This window comes from Tamandua tetradactyla, chromosome 2 (genome assembly GCF_023851605.1).
Source record: "Tamandua tetradactyla isolate mTamTet1 chromosome 2, mTamTet1.pri, whole genome shotgun sequence".
Classification (NCBI taxonomy): Eukaryota; Metazoa; Chordata; class Mammalia; order Pilosa; family Myrmecophagidae; genus Tamandua; species Tamandua tetradactyla.
In genome coordinates this window covers 120,911,813-120,930,163 of record NC_135328.1, presented here as the reverse complement: position 1 = coordinate 120,930,163, position 18,351 = coordinate 120,911,813, and the positions used below count along the sequence as shown (strand labels likewise).

The following is an 18,351-nucleotide window of genomic DNA, read 5'->3' as shown; positions in this document are numbered from 1 at the left end:
CATTCAAGTCTAAGGATGATGGCAGCTCCTTGCTAGTTCTAGGGTGCTTCCCAATCACTTGTTTTCCTTAAACCTTGTACACACCCTTGTTTATAGTCCTTTATTCAATGTTCTTCGTTTAATATTATGTGTCATCTGCTTCAGGGCCCTAATATTCAAGGTTTCACTCCTTACTTTTCAGGAAACTTGGTCCAGAGCGTGTCTCCTGAACCCAAGAAAGCAGATGGAGCCCTCACAGGGAATGCCTTGGTCAGTGGTTCACTTACTTGCTCTTGAGCCACAGGGATCCTTTCATGGAATCACGTGGTTTTGGCTCTACCGAGGGCCAAGTGCAGACTAAAGGGCTGGGGAGGCCAAAGTAACACATGGACCTGCCCTCCAAGAGATTTACCGAGGGAGGCAAATGTGCACATGGAACCGAAACCCCAGAACTCCCAAGAAAGCCATCCACCTCGGGGGCTTTATGATTCCCACAGGACATCTAGAACATTTTCTGCTTTCTCCCAACTTCAAGGATGCTGAGAAACAAGAGGCAAGAACAGCATGGCTACCAGAGAGAAGAAGGAACCAGGCAGGGGAGGGGTCCTTAAAGATCAAGTGGGAAGCTCCCAAAGCTTCCAAGCCACTTCACTGAAATTGAGAAGTAACAAAAGTGACTCAAGAATAATTGAAATATGAGAATCGTTGCCCCAGGGGGTGAAGGTCAAAGGTCAAAAGAGTGAGGTAGCATGGACTTCTGCCAACACTACAACACCCTGCTCAGGAATTTGTCTTTTTTTTTACTTAATTCACCAGCACCCTCAAAGATGAGGGCTAAGCAAAGATGGACACTGTGGTCTTGTAAGCAAAGTCCTACAGTGGCTTTGCAGAATTTAGGGCTCAGAGAACTCCAGTAGTAGAATTCTCCTTCCCAGCTACTACCGTCTGAGAATTAGAAAAAGCTCCCCACATCCCTGCCCAAATGTCCCTCCTGCCCTTGGTGATCTGTATTTGGGGAGAGTGGGTACAGCTTTCCTTATACAGACGGTCAAATGACAGAGGCAAATGGGGCCTGGCACAGTGGTCAATCCAAAGAGGCAAATGGGGCCTGGCACAGTGGTCAATCCAATCCAAAAGGCAGCTTCCCTTTCTCCTCCAGGGAGAGCCATTCTCATCTTTTAACTGTATTCTGTCTCAGGACAGATGGCAAAGGTCCACACCTAACTGGAAGTGTCTTAAAGAAATGAACATTCTGCCCTAAGTTTCTGAAATGATCAATTCTATGAAGATACTGAAAAACAAATCACTGACCCTTTTCTCATCTAGAGAAGATCAGGTAAATGAGCCTATGCTTTATATCTGATTTTGTCAATAAAGCAGCAGTCACTTCTCATTGTAGCTATGCTCGGGACCTGCATTAATTTACAGTCTGGAAACGAAATACGTATCTCGATACAGAGCACATAAGTATTTACTGTGGTGTGGCTGGGGCAGTGATGTCCCTCATTTGCCTTACATAATTTTCACCATATTAAAAAAAAGATAACAGAGTCGCGAGGTTATCCTGGAGGTTATTCTTATGCGTTATATAGATATCCCTTTTTGGTTTACGGTGTATTGAAGTGACTGCAGGAAAATACCTGAAACTGTTGAGCTGTGTTCCAGTAGCCTTGATTCTTGAAGACAACTTTGTAAAGATACAGCTTCTACAATGTGACTGTGTGATTGTGAAAACCTCGTATCTGATGCTCCTTTTATCCAGGGTATGGTTAGACAAGTAAAAATACGGATGAAAAATAATGGGGGGGGCGGGGCGGTAAAGAGTAAAAAAATGGGTAGATTGAAATACTAGCGGTCAATGAGAGGCAGAGGTAAGGGACATGGGATGCATGAGTGTTTTCTTTTTTTTTTTTCTTTTTCTGGAGTGATGCAAATGTTCTAAAAATGATCATGGTGATGAATACACAACTATGTGATGATCTCATAAGCCTTTGATTGTACATCATATATGGGCTGCATGTGTGTGAAGATTTCTCAATTAAAATAATGAAAACAAAAAGTTACACACATGAGGAAAAAAAGACAAAAGGTTAAACATAAGAAGGTGAGGTAAAAGTTACTTGGAAATATAAATTAAGACATGAGGTGGAAGGGGAAGCTCTGAGAGGCTCAAGAATGATCCTGGAAAGCTTGGTATCAATGACCCAGATCCTAATCTAATATGGTGATGACCTGCAGCCGTGGTTCTCTCATTCCTAGAGTGTTACCCAAGGTGAATCTTCCCCGACTTCTCGTCTCCAGCCCTGACCCCAGTTGCCATCCCAGGATTCTGGGTGCGTGCAGCAAGGCCTGTAAGAGGAGCAAAACCAGGCTAAAGGTTTGAGCTGAACTTGGGCAACCAAATGGCAACCCCTGGGCATGGGCAGGACCTGGGCACTGTGTGCAGAGAGGCGGCTGAGTGGCCACAGCAATGGTGGATGACTGTGACTGGGATGGACTCGGCCATCTGGAAAAGAAACCGGAGCAGTGAGGAAAAGGCACAGGGCAAGAGGGGAAATCAGAATGTCTGCGGGGTCAGTTAAAATCACAGTTCCAGGTTCCCTTCTAGTACATTCCCTTCTGTGTAGGGGTGAAGTGAGTCAAAACAGGAAGGGTAATAAGACTTTTGATGTGGCTGTGTGTCTCCAAGAGGAAACGCGTCATAAACTAGAGTCTGTGGTTTCCGGGAAGGGGGCTTGCGATGGTAAATTTCATGTGTCTACTTGGTTAGGTTATGGTGTCCAGTTCTTAGGTTGGGCAAGTACTGGCCTGATTGTTACTGGGAGGGTATTTTGGAGACAGATTTACATCCATCAGTTGATTCCATCTATGGCTGCTGCATCTACAATCAATAAAAGAGATTGCTCTCAGCAATGACGGGGGTCTCTGTATTCAATTAGTTGGAGGTCATAAGGTGAAACTCAGGATTTCAGAGGCTAGAAAGAAAAACTTCTGCCTTTTCTTCATCTAATCAGTTCCTCTGGGAAATACAACTTCACCTTTGTAGGATTTTCCAGTTTGTGGTCTACCCTACAGAATCTGAATTTGCCAATTTCCAGTCATGTGCGCTAATTCCTACAATAAATCTCATGTATGTGTGTGTGTGTGTGTGTGTACTCCGTGTGTGTGTATGTATGTATATATATATATATATATATATATATATATATTGGTTGGATGGATTTTCCTGGAGAATACTAATACTGGGTCTAAGAATAGAATTGCCACTTGGACTGATGCTATGCAAGTCCCTAAAGCTGCCTGGTGGGTAGCAGTGTCACACCGATTTACCAAACCATAATGATTATGGGGCTTTCTCAGAGCTAAGCAAATATTTCAATTTCTCCCTAGGTACATATCATGGACAGAGAACATTAATCCATATATTAGAATTATGATATAGCCTATACACCATGGACCTATGAGTAAACAGACTACATATGCAGTTTGCTTTTATGACTTCTTTTGCCCCAATTTTTCTAAGACCATCCAGAAACCAAACAATACACTTAAGTGAGTGAAAATATACATTTAATAACTCTAAGGAAACAAATTTCAACCAAACTGGCTAGAAGCAAGAGTGTGGGAGAAGGCATACATACAGGCTTTTATTTTCTCAAGACAAAGCCCGAATGGAAAATAAGCTATTTTATGTGATTTAATTCATTCTGTTGCGAAAGGTTGAGGCCATTGCCAAATGCACTTCAGTTCTCCATCCCTATTTAATAGTAGATGTCTGAGGAGCAGGATGCCAAAAATGTAACCCAGAAGAGCTCTTGAAATTATCTTTGCGAATAAAAACAAAAGTTCAAAAAGTCAAAAGAGCTGGCTCGAGTTCAGGGAAGAAAGAACAAATGGAGCAGCAAAAAAAAAATTTTTTTTTAAGCACTTCAACGCTCTCTGTGTGAACTTTTGTGGCTCCTGAGCTCTGGGAGAAGAGAGGAGAATGGCAAGCTGGAAAGGCGTCCCCTCCACGTCAGACACCTCATTCATTGATCAGTATCACTTAGGACCCAGTTTCTGTATCCAGCTTAATAGAACTTCATCACTTTCAGGATAGTTTAAAACCATCGCGTTGATCACTGCATTTGTTTCTTGAAAGGCTGTTGACATTTTGGAGTTCCTAACAAATGTACCGTGCATTCATCCACTGTGCATACGTACAATTTTTTGAAAAAAAATCTCATTATTATTTACATCTCAATTTGACTGTGAAAGAGAGAGAACAAGTGAACTTAACAAGCATCCTGTTTAAAGTGATCCAATATTGCGCAAATGTCTTGGCAGCTGTTTGCAATGAACAAATTCACTTCCAGAAATTATTAACTTGGCCAACGTCAAACAGAGACCTATAGAGGTTATTCCATTTTAAAGATACGCTTTCAAATTGAAGCAGAATGAACATGGTGAAGCATTTAGGGTTGAGAGTCCAAATTGCCTTGATTTCTTTGGGACAGCCCCTTATGCCAATGTTTAAGGGCAATTTTAGCATTTTTGCTTTATAAATCTTTTCTTCTCCTGAATTCTTTCCAACCTTTGTTTTTTTTTTTTAAATTGGGGTTATACACATATATACGTAAGTATAAATATATATGCGTGTATGCATATAAGCACAAATTTTCTCCCCTTTCATCATTTTATAAATCCTAACATGTCAACCTCTTAGATAGGTGATGCAAACCTACAAAGGTAACTGCCACAAAACAGGCCAAGTTGGGGTAATGCCGACTCTTTTCCTTACCTTAGGCTCAGAACGTCTCTCCAATCCCTCCCTGCTCAGGCCTTCTATAGTAATATCTATGCATCACATTGTTTTTCCATTGCCTGGGGAACTACCACAATTATGTATTTTGTTTTGTTTTTAGTAGCTTATAGCACTTCAGAGGAATAAGTGCGTGAACTCTCAGTTTAGGAATTATAGACTACCGATCAACCAGGGCTCCTTCTCAAAAGGTAGACAGGCCCCTTGGCCAGAAGCAACGGCATCATCTGGGAAATGTTAAAAACGCACATTTCTTGGGCCCCAACTCAGACTCAACGAATCAGAAACGCAGGAAGCGAGGCCCGTCAATCTGTGTTTTAGCAAGCTCTCCAGGAGATCCAGATGCATGCTAAAGTTCAAAAACCACAGTTTTAAACCGTCTACACATTTTAAATCAGCTTACGATACTGAGTGTGTTTCTTGTCCATCCAACAGAACTATACAGTCTCTGTATTTATTTCATATTGCTTCTCCCACAGTGGTGATCAACTGATCGCTTACAAAGAACAGGCTAGAACCTGGAGAACTGTGAAAGCCATGAGTGGCCCTCAGATATGTTTTATTTGGTCTATCCAAGAAAACTATGCTAACATTAATATTGTCAACATTAAACACGTAGATATTAAATTAAAACGCACCTTTATTACAGGTTTTTCTTGGGAAAAAAAAAAAGGTGGCTCTGGCAACAGTGACTTCAAATTTCCACATGGCCACAATCAACAGATTGGCAGCTGCCCCCTTGAGCCAGGACACCAGGGCTCCAGTTGGCCACAGGCTCCACCACTCCCTAGTGCCTCCCTGACACTGAGGTTTTACACAAAGCACCTTCACTCATTTATATTGCTGATCTCGCCCTGCAGGCCTTTGGGTTTGCACCCCAGTTGGGCAAAGGAAAGCCAGATAGAGAAATGCATCATCATCAACCACCCGAAATTTCTTAGCTGCTTCTGATGAGCAATGCCACACACTTAAGAATCCTGTGAGTTTGGTTTCATGGCTCATCAAGTAACGTGGCATGTGATGAAATGATCCAAGTGCGGAAGAGCAAAACTCTGCATTGGCTTCCTCGTGCAACAAGGTGTAGCGTAGTGAGAAAGGATTTCTGAATTCACACTTCATCAGGGAGCAACGGGATGTGGGGGGCATGAAATCACGTTTCAAAGTCATTGCATTTGCTTCAGCATATATGCTCTACTGAAGGGCAATGGCAGATCAGCTGTGAAAAGATTATTTTCCTGTGAAACAAGGGTGGGTTGGGAGAGGGGAAATCACTACTTAAAGCTGCTTTCAAGGCTTGGGAAATTTTTAACAGGCAGGTCCTGGATCACAGCTTGACAACTGTGTCTTTAAGTAGACACCAAATAGTCTCAGTACAAAAGAAAGAAAATATGTTGTTACTATATCTCATCTAGGTGTTTGGGGCTTGGTTTCTGAAGTATCAAGTGAAGGAGTGGTTTGGGGTCTCTTTATCTCAAGGTTAAAGAAAGGCCTAGAGTTTGGAGGTGAGACCCTACACATAAAAGTGGAGACAGATACAAGGTTTCAGTAAGGGAGCAAGCTGTTATCACTAAGTCTCAAAGGAGCTTTGCTCACCAGAGACCACAGTAAATCAATAATCTCCCCTCAAAGACATGTCCATTCAAAAATTAGTGAAGTAGAGTTCAAATGGCCACTATTACGTCCTGTGGTTTGTTTCTGACAAATTTTCAATTTTTGTTTCTCCTTAGCCACCAGTATATCTCAGCATGAGTAAGAAAGAAAAGAGGAGATGGAATACGTCACTGATGACTCTAAAGCTTTCTTCCAGGCTTGGAGAATTTGGAATGGTGATCATTTTCTCAAAGGCAAAGGCAAAAATTGCTTTCTTCTGAAGAGACTTAATATTTTTACAGTCTGTCGAAAATTGAAAATACTCTTCATAGCAAAGTGAATGCATAATGAAATGGGTAAAGGCCTTCTGAAATAAAAACAAGGGTGCACTTTTCCTTTTTTGGTATATCCACCCATGTCTGGTGAGATAAGGGGCAATTAGCTCATACGTGCGGCTGGAGTTTGTACAGAGCAAATGACTCGCCTGTGTCAATGCTGGAGGAAGGGGAGATGGGGAACCTTACGAGGGACCATCCCCTAAGGGAGGTCTAATAGTTGCTGGTGAACTGGCTCAATTCGTATTAAAGATCAGCATGAAGTAAACTATTTATAACTCTACGTCACTCTATACCAATGAGAATGGCCGAAATAATAAGGTGCCAACAAGATCAAGTATGGACACAGCAACTGGAACTCTCATCTATTGCTGCTGGGAATGCAAAATGGTACAACCACTTTAGAAAACAGTTTGGCATTTTTCCTTTAAAGTTAAACACACCAGGATTTGTTTCTGGCCCATGAACCATCACCCCCTCCCCCCAAAACACACAAAGTTAAACATACACTTGCCACACAACCCAGCAATCAATACTCCTAGGAATCTGCCCAAAAGAAATGAAAACTTATGCTCCTGTAAAAGCCTGGATGCCAAGATTTTTAACAGCTTTGTTCAGGATCACCAAATACCGAAAACAACACAAATGTATTTCAATGGGTGAACAGATTAGTAAATGCCTACACAGTGGAATACTATTCGGCAATAAAAGGCGCTAACTACTCGTAAATATACTTGGGGATGAATCTCAAAAGCATCACGTAGAATGAAAGAAGCCTGTCTCGAAAAGTATATTGCATATTTCTAGGTAATGACATTCTTGAAAAGACAAAGCCACAGCTTAGCTGCTGCAAGGATTGGGGCTCAGGGGTGTGTGTGACCACAAAGGGACAGGACAGGGGAGTTTTACGGGGTGATGGTAACACGAAGCTGCATGTGCGTTAACTTTCAGAAAATTGTACACCATCCCTTCCAAATCAAATTTATAGTATGATAATTAAAAAATCCAAATGCACATAACAGAAAATATCTGTGAATGACGCCAATCAACAGAAGGTGAATCTGGAATAGGCACACAGCTGGGAATAGAAAAGTCAGCAAATCACTGACACCATTCCTGTATTTTATTATGTAAAGGAATAAGTGACCTTTTTGAGTCACTGGCAAAGCCTGGTAATTCTGTGGTTTGCAAATTTTCCTTTTCTAGGCATTCTGGATTCACCTTCTGACAGCATTAAGGAAGGACATGTAGGCTTAAACACATGGGCTTTTTACCCACGCATCTGGATCCTGAGTTCCCATTGGTACTACAGTTTTTAAAAATGGGGTGGGTGCAACTCTGCAAGTGAAATCACTGCCCGCCCCCCCTAGGTCTCCCCTACATCCCCCGACATGACATCCAGGGGTGAAAGTCTCCATGGCGTTGTGGGAGAGGGCTCCCAGGGATGAGTCTGGCCCTGGCACAGTGGGATCAACAATGCCATCCTGACCAAAAGGGGGAAAAGAAGCGTAACATAGCTGAGAAAGTTCAAATAGAGTCAAGAGGCTACCCTGGAGGGTCACTCTTACACAAGCTTCAGTTAGACATTGTTACCTATCATAACTCACCAAACCCCAACCAAAATCTTTCCTGCCAATCTTAAAGAATGCCTAGGGCGTTACATGAGATTCTACAAAGGTTTCATGTGTGAGAGCTGAGCCAGAGAAACAGGCAAGGACAGACGGTGCTATCACAGAGAATCAACATCTCAAGACTTTCTGGCACTCCTCTGGGAACTTTCCAAATGGGCATTTCTCACCCTCCAGCAGTGGCCTTCTTGTGATAAACTCCCTTACTCAACCTTCAGAGTTACATTCTTGCAATAAACTCCCTTGTTCCATATCTGCCCACATGCAGTCACAACCTTGTATAACTAAGGCAGCGTTTAAGCTGCCAGCTCCCAAGAACCCACCATTGAAAACCCACCTAACCCCTACCCCCAACTCCCTTTAAAACTCCTACCCGAATCGAGGGAATTGATTTCTTGAGTCAACCCTCTCTGTTGTCTCTCTGCTAATAAATCTTCCTTCCCCCGCTGCTGGTGTCGTGTCTGTTTGTTTCGCGTCTCTGACCTCTGCCCAATCCAGGACTTTCATCACACACTAGGGTAACTTTTCAGAAACCTACAACCTCCAGATGGGTTCCTGGACCTGATAAGTCCTGCAATTCAGGAAGGCCAGCCCTTCCAGAACATCAGCTAGTTTCATCCCCTAACCCATATTATCGAAAACCCCTGCCAACAGGAAAAAGTTAGAATGGGCAATAGCCCAAATACCCCTAAACAGTGGGAGACAGATCAAAAGTAATGGTGGAGTTATGCAGAGAAGGTAGGGTTTACCAAATAAATATGAATGCTGAATCATTATATTTATATTTCTTTTAGTCTGCAGCATCTTAGAGCAGCTACAAGTAAAAACCAAAAATTGTGGAATTGCAACCCATACCAAACAGCCTCTACAACTAATTGTTGTGATGTGCTTTGGGGAAATAAAAAAAAAAGATTGTGGGTAGAGGAAAGAAGGAAGGTGGGGCGGAGAGAGAACAGAGGAAGAGACGTAAAATGCAGGAGAGGCTGGGGAAGAGGGTGAGAAAAGATAAAAAGTACTTGTGTTTTTAAAGGTGAACATAAAACTCAGAAAACACATGAACTCCTAACAAACAAAGATGAGCTCAGGATGGCGATGAGTCTCAAGACTTGGGGACCCTCTTGCAAATCCCAGGTGGCGCCACCTTCCTAGTGCTGCTCTTTGGAATGCAGGGAACTGCAGGGGACTGGGAGGCAGCACAGCCTCGTGGTTCTGGGCGGCAGAGCGCCCGGCACGCCCCCCGCGGGCAACCCCGCGCGCACCCCGCTCGCGCCCCGCAGCCCAGCCCGGCAGGCTGCAGAGGACACTCACAGTTCTAGGATCAGGGTGACGTCCGTCTTGTTCTCGTACACCTCGTGCAGGGTGATGACGTTGGGGTGCTGGATCTCCTTCAGGATGCCCACCTCCCGCTCGATGTCCTCCCGGCTCACGCCCCTCCGGCTCGATTTCGTCCTCCTCTTCTTGATGAATTTGGCAGCAAACTGCAGACCGGTGCTTTTCTCGCGGCATTTCTTCACCACCGCAAACTGCCCACTGTCAGGAAGACGGAAGCAGGTGGGAAGTCATTTCAATATTCTCGACTGTTAGTGAAAAAAAAGTAGGATTGGAGGGATGATGTGACCTGAGGTGGTGGGGGATGGAATTGGGAACCGGAGAGTTGAAACTGTGCAGAATTAGCAAAGGCAAGTGGGATGTTGCTTACTAAATTTCAGTTTTATTAAGTATGGATCAAACTTTATGCACCATGCCACAAGGAATAAAAATTATCTTCTTGCATTTTATTGAACGGATACTAATGTTTGCATTTCTGTGCTCTCCTCCCGCCTTCCCATTCCAGGTTCAAGGACAGCAGGAAGGAGCCCCTCCACCCCCCACCCCCGCCCCCAGCTGTTCTCATTTGCCATGAACTCTTTTCCTAATATGCTTTGTCTCAGAGCTAGGAAAAGAAGGGCTACAGACCAGGGCTTTGGTTAAAAAGAAAAAGAGAGAGAGAGAGAGAGAGAGCCCTTCTTTGATGATATATTTCCACTACCAATATTTATCAATTCTAATACCCAGAACAGGAAAAAGCTATATACTGCGGTCACAGTTCATGGACTGATAAGCCATGTGAACTAGGCATTTATTTGCTGCTTCTCCAGCATCCATGTGCCCCCTCCTCCCAGGCCAACCGTCTCTATCTCCAGGTATCCTTATTGTTCTGGGGACATTGAATCTGTCTCCAACCACAGATGTGGATTAAATGGCCTGGGCTAAGCCCATCAAGTGCCATGTTTTCTCTTGGCTCCAGTGGCAGGCATGTGACACACGTTAGACCTTGTAAAGTGAATCTGAAGATTCTGTGGAGAATGCAGAGACAAAGACTTTTTCGGAGTCTGGATGTGAACGTGGAACTACAGAGCCCCAGAAGCTGCTGCCAACCATCCTGGGGAACCAGTTTTGGGGTGAAGACACCACTGCAGGGGCAGAAAGATCAACTGATTAATTTCGGTAGAGAATGATCAGGCCTGTGGTGACACGGTGGGGTGGCTGGATCAACCCTAACCTGAAGCCACCCTTGTACATTTTTCAGTGACATTAACCAATCAATTCCCTGTACTTTCACAGCCAGTTTGATTTGGGTTTTCTATTTCTTACAGAGGACAGCATCCTAAATGATAGAACATATAACCACAGCCTTCTTCCCTCACATAAAAGAGTGTAATAACAGACACTGACACAAAATAACAAGGTGAATAAGTAAGCTGATGAGGCTAGCCTGAAAGTAAGCAAAACACAATGGAAAGCCCTTCCTGAATGGTGCTGGCATCCTGACTTCTTCCCCAGTGCCCAAGAACGAGTCTACCCACCTGTCAGGATCTGTACACTTCTTGGCACCTGCTGGAGAACTGCTATGTAAAGAATTATCACAGTTATTTTTAGCTAGCTTTATTCTCCACAGATGAAGACAAAAGAGGGAGAGGAATATCAAACTAAGGATAATATTCTGATGTGAAAAAAATGGGCACTTTAAAACGTTATTCATGCACGTTGGCCATGGTAGGCCAGCAAAGAAAAATCAAAGAGTGAGGGAATATTTTTAAAGCACTGTCACATTTTTTTTGCATGGCAGGTTATTAATGCCCTCTGCCCCCTCCCACAAGAGAGAAACAGAATAATAAACCATACTGGAATGTTAGCACCCATTCGTTGTGGGCTCGCTACTTTAAAGAGATGGAATCTATGTGATACTTTGTCACAACCATTTTCCAATTTCCCTGGGGAGTGAAGAACTTGGACTTGCTCTCTCCTGGGAGGTGGGCAGTGATGGGGCCTGGGGAGTGATGAAGGAAAACAGTCTGAATGCAAAACATGGAGCTATTGCTTTAGTGAGTGTGGTGAAGTGATACTTATATCCCCCCAACCCTCTTACAGAGACATTATGATTCTCCCAGTGAGAGCACTTGAAGCTGACCCAGGATGGAGAGGGGGCAGCACCCAGCCCAGGAAGGTCAACCAACAAGGAGCCCTGGAGAGGCAGGGCCTCTCACACCTCCTCACACAGGCTGATAATGACTTGTCTTAGGGGCTGAGACTCAGGCAGACTCTGTGGTTCGAATCATATGTGCTTTAAAAAACAAAACCAAAGAGCGAAAACATAACCTTTCCCGCAGTAGAGCCATACAATGTAAGTGTCATTGTGTTCTAGTTTGCTAGCTGCTGGAATGCAACATACCAGAGATGGATTGGCTTTTAATAAACGGGGATTTATTTCATTAGTTCTTCAGAGGAAAGGCAGCTAACTTTCATCTGAGTTTCTTTCTTACATGGGAAGGCACAGGGTGATCTCTGCTGGCCTTCTCTCCAGGCCTCTGGGTTCCAACAACTTTCCCTGGGGTGATTTCCTTCTGCATCTCCAAAGGCCTGGGCTGAGCTGCGAGTGCTGAGATGAGGCATGCTAAGCTGCTTGGGCTGTGCTACATTGAGTCTCTCATTTAAGCACCAGCTAATTAAGTCAAACATCATTCACTGCAGCAGGCATGCCTCCTAGCCGACTACAGATGTAATGAGCCAATGGCATATGTCCACAGCAATAACAGAACTAGGCACCTTCACCTGGTCAAGTTGACACCTGAACCTAACTACCACACTTAGGTTCAAAGGGCCTCTGCTTTTCCACCACCCACTCAACAGAGGTCCCTGTTGCCAAGGTGAGAACCCTGAAGCCCATCACCACTGACCGCAAGGTTGAGAAAGGTTCTATACCCCCTTCGTGTGTGGTGAGGTCAGGCGTGTGCACTGGGCACACGGCTCAGCTAACTGTATTGCCGGGTTTGTGGCGACACATCTGTCGGGAACTCCCTCACCAGCCAATTGCTCCTTCTCTCACATTCTGGGTCCCCACAGTGAGGACACTGGCTGGAATGGAGGGGTCAAGGGCCAACAGGTAAGAAAGGCCCCCACCCAGGGAAAGGGCGAGCGAGTCTAATGTCCCACTGCTGGTCGCAGGCGTTCTGGCTACCCCTCACAGCTGCAGCTCAAATGAGGGTCTAGAAGGATTCAGAGGAACTCAATGCCATCCTGTCTCAATAAAGCATCTTTCCTCATTTTCCTCTTCCCTCCCCCAACAATCCCTCCCCTAACTTCTTGCTCCACATCAGTGCCATCTCCCACATCCCCTATCCACAGAGCACTCTCCATGCCTCCAGGCCCTTAGAGTTTTCTACCTTCACCCCATCAAGACTAAATTCCTTGGAGAGAGAGAGAGAGAGAACTTCATAGTTATCTTTGGATCTCCTAAGGCACTGGAGGCAGAGCTGCTCCCTGGAGTTATTGCACGATGCTTATTTGCCGCTTTTAAATTATTTCCCTAAAATCTTAGAACCAAGGAGTTAAACTGAAGATATTTTATTAAAAGAATCGTGTATCAGCCAGGGACACAGCCTTGACTCCACTGCCTATTAGCTGTGTCATTTTGGGCCCACTTACTACTTAACCATTCAGAGCCTCAGTTTCCAAACCCATAAAATGGGTATTATAGTAATAGTACCTATCTCAGAGGGCTGCTGGGGTTAGGGGAGGATTAAATTGGTTAACAGACGTAAAACGGCTAGAACGGTGCCTGGCAATATTAACCGGATATATTTTCATTAGTGTACTACTGCATAAATCTCAAAGCACTGCCAGATTTCCCCTACAATGTCACCACTCACGACTGCGAGATAGAAAAGAGCCTTGAACAAAAGGGAGAGACGGAAAGTCCACAAAAAAAGGCTGTACACTGTTGAAAATGTGCAAAACTATGGCTAAATCTGGCCACTGGCTTCAACTATCAAACTGATCACTCCCTTGTCTCTTTCCCTACCTTTGCTTCCTCCACCCTTCACAAGGGTGTGCAGCTGCTTAGGCAGCTCGCCCACCTACCTGCAGAGGCCTCATCCATCTACCTGCAGAAGCCTCACCCACCTACCTGCCAAGACCTCAGAGCCTGAGAACTGAGAATCACAAGCTGAGTTCCTACAAGCAGCAAAGCCCACGAGACATCCATGGCGAACATACCTCAGATATTTTCAGAGTGGAACCTCAGTAGGCAGCAAATGAGAGGACAGCTCCTAGCAGAAGTTCTCTGCTTATGGGAACTCTGCTTTGCCAAAATCTGCTGTGCCTAACTCGAATGGAACTCTTTGTTACTTACTGCCCCTGCTCCAATCCTTTCTTCCCTAGGCAACAGGCCGTGGCCCCACCACCTCTCTCGTGCCTGCTTTACACCTGGATTCCCACCGCTTGGAGCGACAGTTTCTCTTCACTCATCCCCCACCACCTCCAGCAGCAACAACTGAAAAAAGCAACTCTCTATTTGCTTATTTTTAGCAAGGGCTTCTAAACCAGGGTCGGCCACAGCCACCAAATGACAGAGCTTGGAGGGTGAGCTCAGATGCAGAAAGCGAAGCAAATGCACTCAGGAAGCACTGCTTCCACTGCCCTGCCCACTCTGGAGATAGACAAGGCTTCTCTCCTGGGCTCTCCTTTGTGTTTACAAAAACTGGATCTAGTCAGCAATTAACATGAATACAGATGGTAGCAGCTAGAGTTAGGGCTGTTCCTCAGAGGGGAAGTGTTGCTTCTTCTTTGGCAAATAGAAATTCATTGTATATTATGACATTTAAATTGGGTGAAACAGAGTATGTCGTTTTTTAAAAATGCACTAACATTCTCTATCATTTAATAATTGATAGAACAGTTTGTTGTATTATGTACAAATGATCAAATTCATTTTGACATAAAAATTTTCATGTGAATTTAATAAACATTTACTAACTACGAGTTGTAAGGAATATGCAAGATGCTAAATGAGGCATAATCCTTGCTTCAAAGGAGTTTCATACTGAAAACAGAAACGACTCGATTCAGAAGTAACCACGAATTTCATTAAATAAGAAAAACCTGGCTAAAAGGAGCAACACTTCCTAAATAACAACCTTCCATCTAATTCCTTTTCCTGACATACTAATATCCTCAAATTCAATATTTTTTTTTGTACTTACTCAATGAACTATAACTGGGATTATAGGTAAGGCTCCTTACATGTATTATCTTATTAATAACCACAACTCTACAAGATACACAGCCTTGCATCAATGAGAAAAGCAAGTCTCAGGGAAATTTTTAAAAGCACACCAATTTCTTCAGCAAGTGAGGTGCCCAACTGAAAAATGACTCTAAGCCCAAGAGTAATCTGCCTCCAAAACTCACTTCACAAGCCACGATGCTGTGGAGTCTTGTGTGGGTTTTGTCTGCTGTACGAGTGATCCCCCCCCCCCCCCGCCCCGTGTAGTTATACAGGAGACTAGAGCATCTTTCTAAGACTCTGCTTTATGAGGAGGAACAAAGGGTAGGAGTCTGTGGGTAAATTAAGTTTGGGGAATGTTAACTTCTCCCCATTGAATATTCATAAAATTGTGTTATTAACTAAAACCACTGCTTTAACATGTTCTGAGCAATAAAAATAAATCGTGTGGATGTGTGCTTGGAAGGCACTATACCAACAATTGGAAAGAAACAGAAGATTCTCAAGCTCGATGTACAAGGAGGACATGCATAAATCTGTGAAGCATTCCATATTTGTGTAGGTCTTATAGATTTCATGGTGCCTTAAAAAGCATAAATCTGTGAAGCATTCCATATCTGTGTAGGTCTTATAGATTTCATAGTGCCTTAAAAATAAACCTGTCCAACTCTGTTGAATTCAGCCAGGTTTTATTTTCAAATGTATTTATTTGTGGGCTCCTTTGTTCACTTGTGGGAAAAAGGATGTAGGCGTACAGCTTTAGAGCAGCTGTTGCTTTCAGAATGGAGGAAAGAGCACTCTGGTTGGACATGACAATTACTTTCGGCCTCCTAGATTGGTACCAAACCCAGTGCCCAACATTTTCATTGTTGATCTTGATCCAGGGTATACAACATGACACCTGGGAAGCCAGGTAGTGAGTTTTTTAAAAATGTGATTATAACAGCATATCATTTTTTTAATCTAGTATATATGACAGTTAAAAATTATTTTGGGTAACTACTACTATTACGAGTCCCCTAAGTTCATGCTGGAAACAGTTCTGATTTAAATCTAACAGCTGGCAAATTCCATCTGCTCCCTTCCCCTAAGTCTTTGCATTAAGGCTTCTAATTAACACAAAAGTCGTTTTTACTTTTGAACGTGTATATCAAATCCCTCGCGCAATTTTAGTGCTGGTTCGTGGGTTACCTGATTTTCCTGATCAGAGCTGCACAGAGAGAAAGTATAGCTTGAATCTACCAGGCTACTGGAATTACAGGTTTAGTTAGGTTAGGAGGTGAGGTGACAGGCATGATTTTTCAAGGATGAGTTAACATCCACCAGGGGAAAAGATCCCGAAGGGGTTATAGAGACAAGGAAAGGGACAAGCACAAGACGCTATAACATGGGAAGAGGAGTGAAAAGGATAAGGTCATTATGGGGGAGAAGCCGAGGTCAGGAGACCCCATGGGAGCTGACCCAGGCTGTGTCCTGAAGGTTGTGTGCAAGTCAGGAGTTGGAGAAGGTGTGTTTGGAGGGACTGGGTTTCCCAGCGAAGGAACAGAGTGAGCAGAGCCAGGGAGGCATGGAAAAGCCTGCAAGGGCTCCTTCCCATGCACACCTGAGCCTCCCATACCCAGCTCAGGGTGCACACAGCAGGGGCTCTCAGCAAACACGGTTCTGTGCCCAGTGAAGCAAGGCCAGCCCAACTTTCGCTGTTAATTAGCTCCAAGTTCTCAAGAAAGTCAGGAGCCTCCCTGAGCCTCAGTTTCCCTACCTGGAAGAGGGTGATGTCATCATGTAACAAAGCCTTGCGTGTGAGTGCACGATGAGTTCTTCGTCATCCTCTGTTTTTTGTTTGTCTGTCTGTCTGTTTTGGGTGCATGGTCTGAGAATCGAACCCGGGTCTCCTGCATGAAAGGTGAGCATTCTACCACTGAACCACCCGTGCACCCACGAAGAGTTCTTAAACACACCCAGCACACGTAAAAGAGGAAAATTAGTAAGACGTCTAAGCTCAGTTTCACACTTCTCAGAGGCCAAGAAGGTAGTATTTTAGTGGCTGAAAATCAGGCCACCAAATTTCTCCTTGGAATTTTTCTATCTAACAAGTTTGAGGCCCACATGTTACATGTGTGCATTTTCCACACATCAGGATTCAATATGGCTATTTTCATTTTGGATGGAGAAATATTCAAATCGTCCCCATGCAAAGGACCTGTGGCTCTGCTTAGATGCCAACGCCTTAGCCTGTAGGTAGGTGATGGAACACAGACTGAATTTTGTCAAGACATACTCAACGATGTCTCCCATCTTTTCCATGTGCTTTCTGCACTGTGACCTTGCAATCCCCCCGGTAAGAGGTGGCATCTAATGCCTCTCCCTTTGAACCAGTGACAGGCGCCAGTGACTGGCATCAGTGACTTATTTGACCAATAGAATGTGGCAGAAGAGATGCCCTGGGACTTCCGCCTGGGTTTCTTGGAATGCATGTTCTTGGGTGTTCCCTCTTGGGAGCTGGCCCCTGAGCTGTGAGAAATCCAGGCTACATGGAAGACAGACCCATAGTAGATGTTTCTGTTGACAGCTCCAGCTGAGCCAACAGCCACCTTTCAAATGCCAGCTGGGTGAGTTGGCTGCCTTGAGGTCTTCTGATGAGCCCAGCCCCAGCCAACATCTAACTGCAAAAGCAAGCACCATCCAGCTGAGCCCAGACAACTGACAGGAGCGTGAGAGATAAGGGCTCTTAACACATTGCTCTTTTAAATTATGAAACTTGGGGGTGGCTTGTTGTACAGGAATAGACAGCGGGAACAGCCACTCGAGAATTTTGGATAGTGGCTTTAACAGGTCACTCTGAATGCTATGTAGAGGAGGATTCAATACAGAAGGCAGGAGTCATGGTATAGTCTAACTAGAAAGCAAAGGAAAAGAGCCATCCTGAAGGTTGGTCACACCAGAGGCTCAGACTACGCCTCTCGCAACATCAGCACGTGGGGTCTCACTTCTCAGGATCCTGTCATCTTCTCTCGGCAACAATTCCCAATCATTCAAGGAAAGTGCTGCATCATTTAAGAAGGACCTCTGTGCCAGAGCCAAAAACCCAAAGAGTTGTACCGAAATGCCTTCACTGACTTTTGGCTGAGCTGAGATGGTAACTAGCCGGTCTCCAACTTAGAGGGAAACCATTTTATATTTCAGTCTCTGCAGTGGAGCAGGTCTCCACGCTGGGCAAAATACAAGGAGCAAGGCAGTGCGAAGGATGTTCCATGACAGAGTTTCTGTCTGCCATGCTGGAGACCGGGGTTCAATTCCAGGTGCCTGCCCATGCAAAAAAAATAATAAATAAAATACAAGGCACAAATGCCACATCAAGTTCCAGTGGACCAAATGCTATCTAACCTTCATTCTGCAGAGTCTGGATAGCCAAGGCATACCCGCAGTCCCACCGTCTTTAGGAGAATGCCACAGGAAGAGGAAGCACTTTTTCTC

At 44.3% G+C, this 18,351-nt stretch overlaps 1 protein-coding gene across 8 annotated transcripts in view; it reads right to left on the bottom strand.

Moving 5' to 3' along the window:
- DAPK1 (death associated protein kinase 1) overlaps positions 1-18,351 on the bottom strand; it is a 219,637-nt gene that overhangs the window by 89,733 nt on the left and 111,553 nt on the right. For 7 of the 8 annotated variants that reach the window (XM_077148666.1, XM_077148670.1, XM_077148664.1 and 4 more), the window contains one exon: positions 9,642-9,863. In XM_077148666.1, the coding sequence (XP_077004781.1) occupies positions 9,642-9,863 (222 nt within the window). Of the gene's footprint in view, positions 1-8,706; positions 9,557-9,641; positions 9,864-18,351 lie in introns of those variants that run through there. The other variant, XM_077148671.1, reaches the window with a different exon arrangement.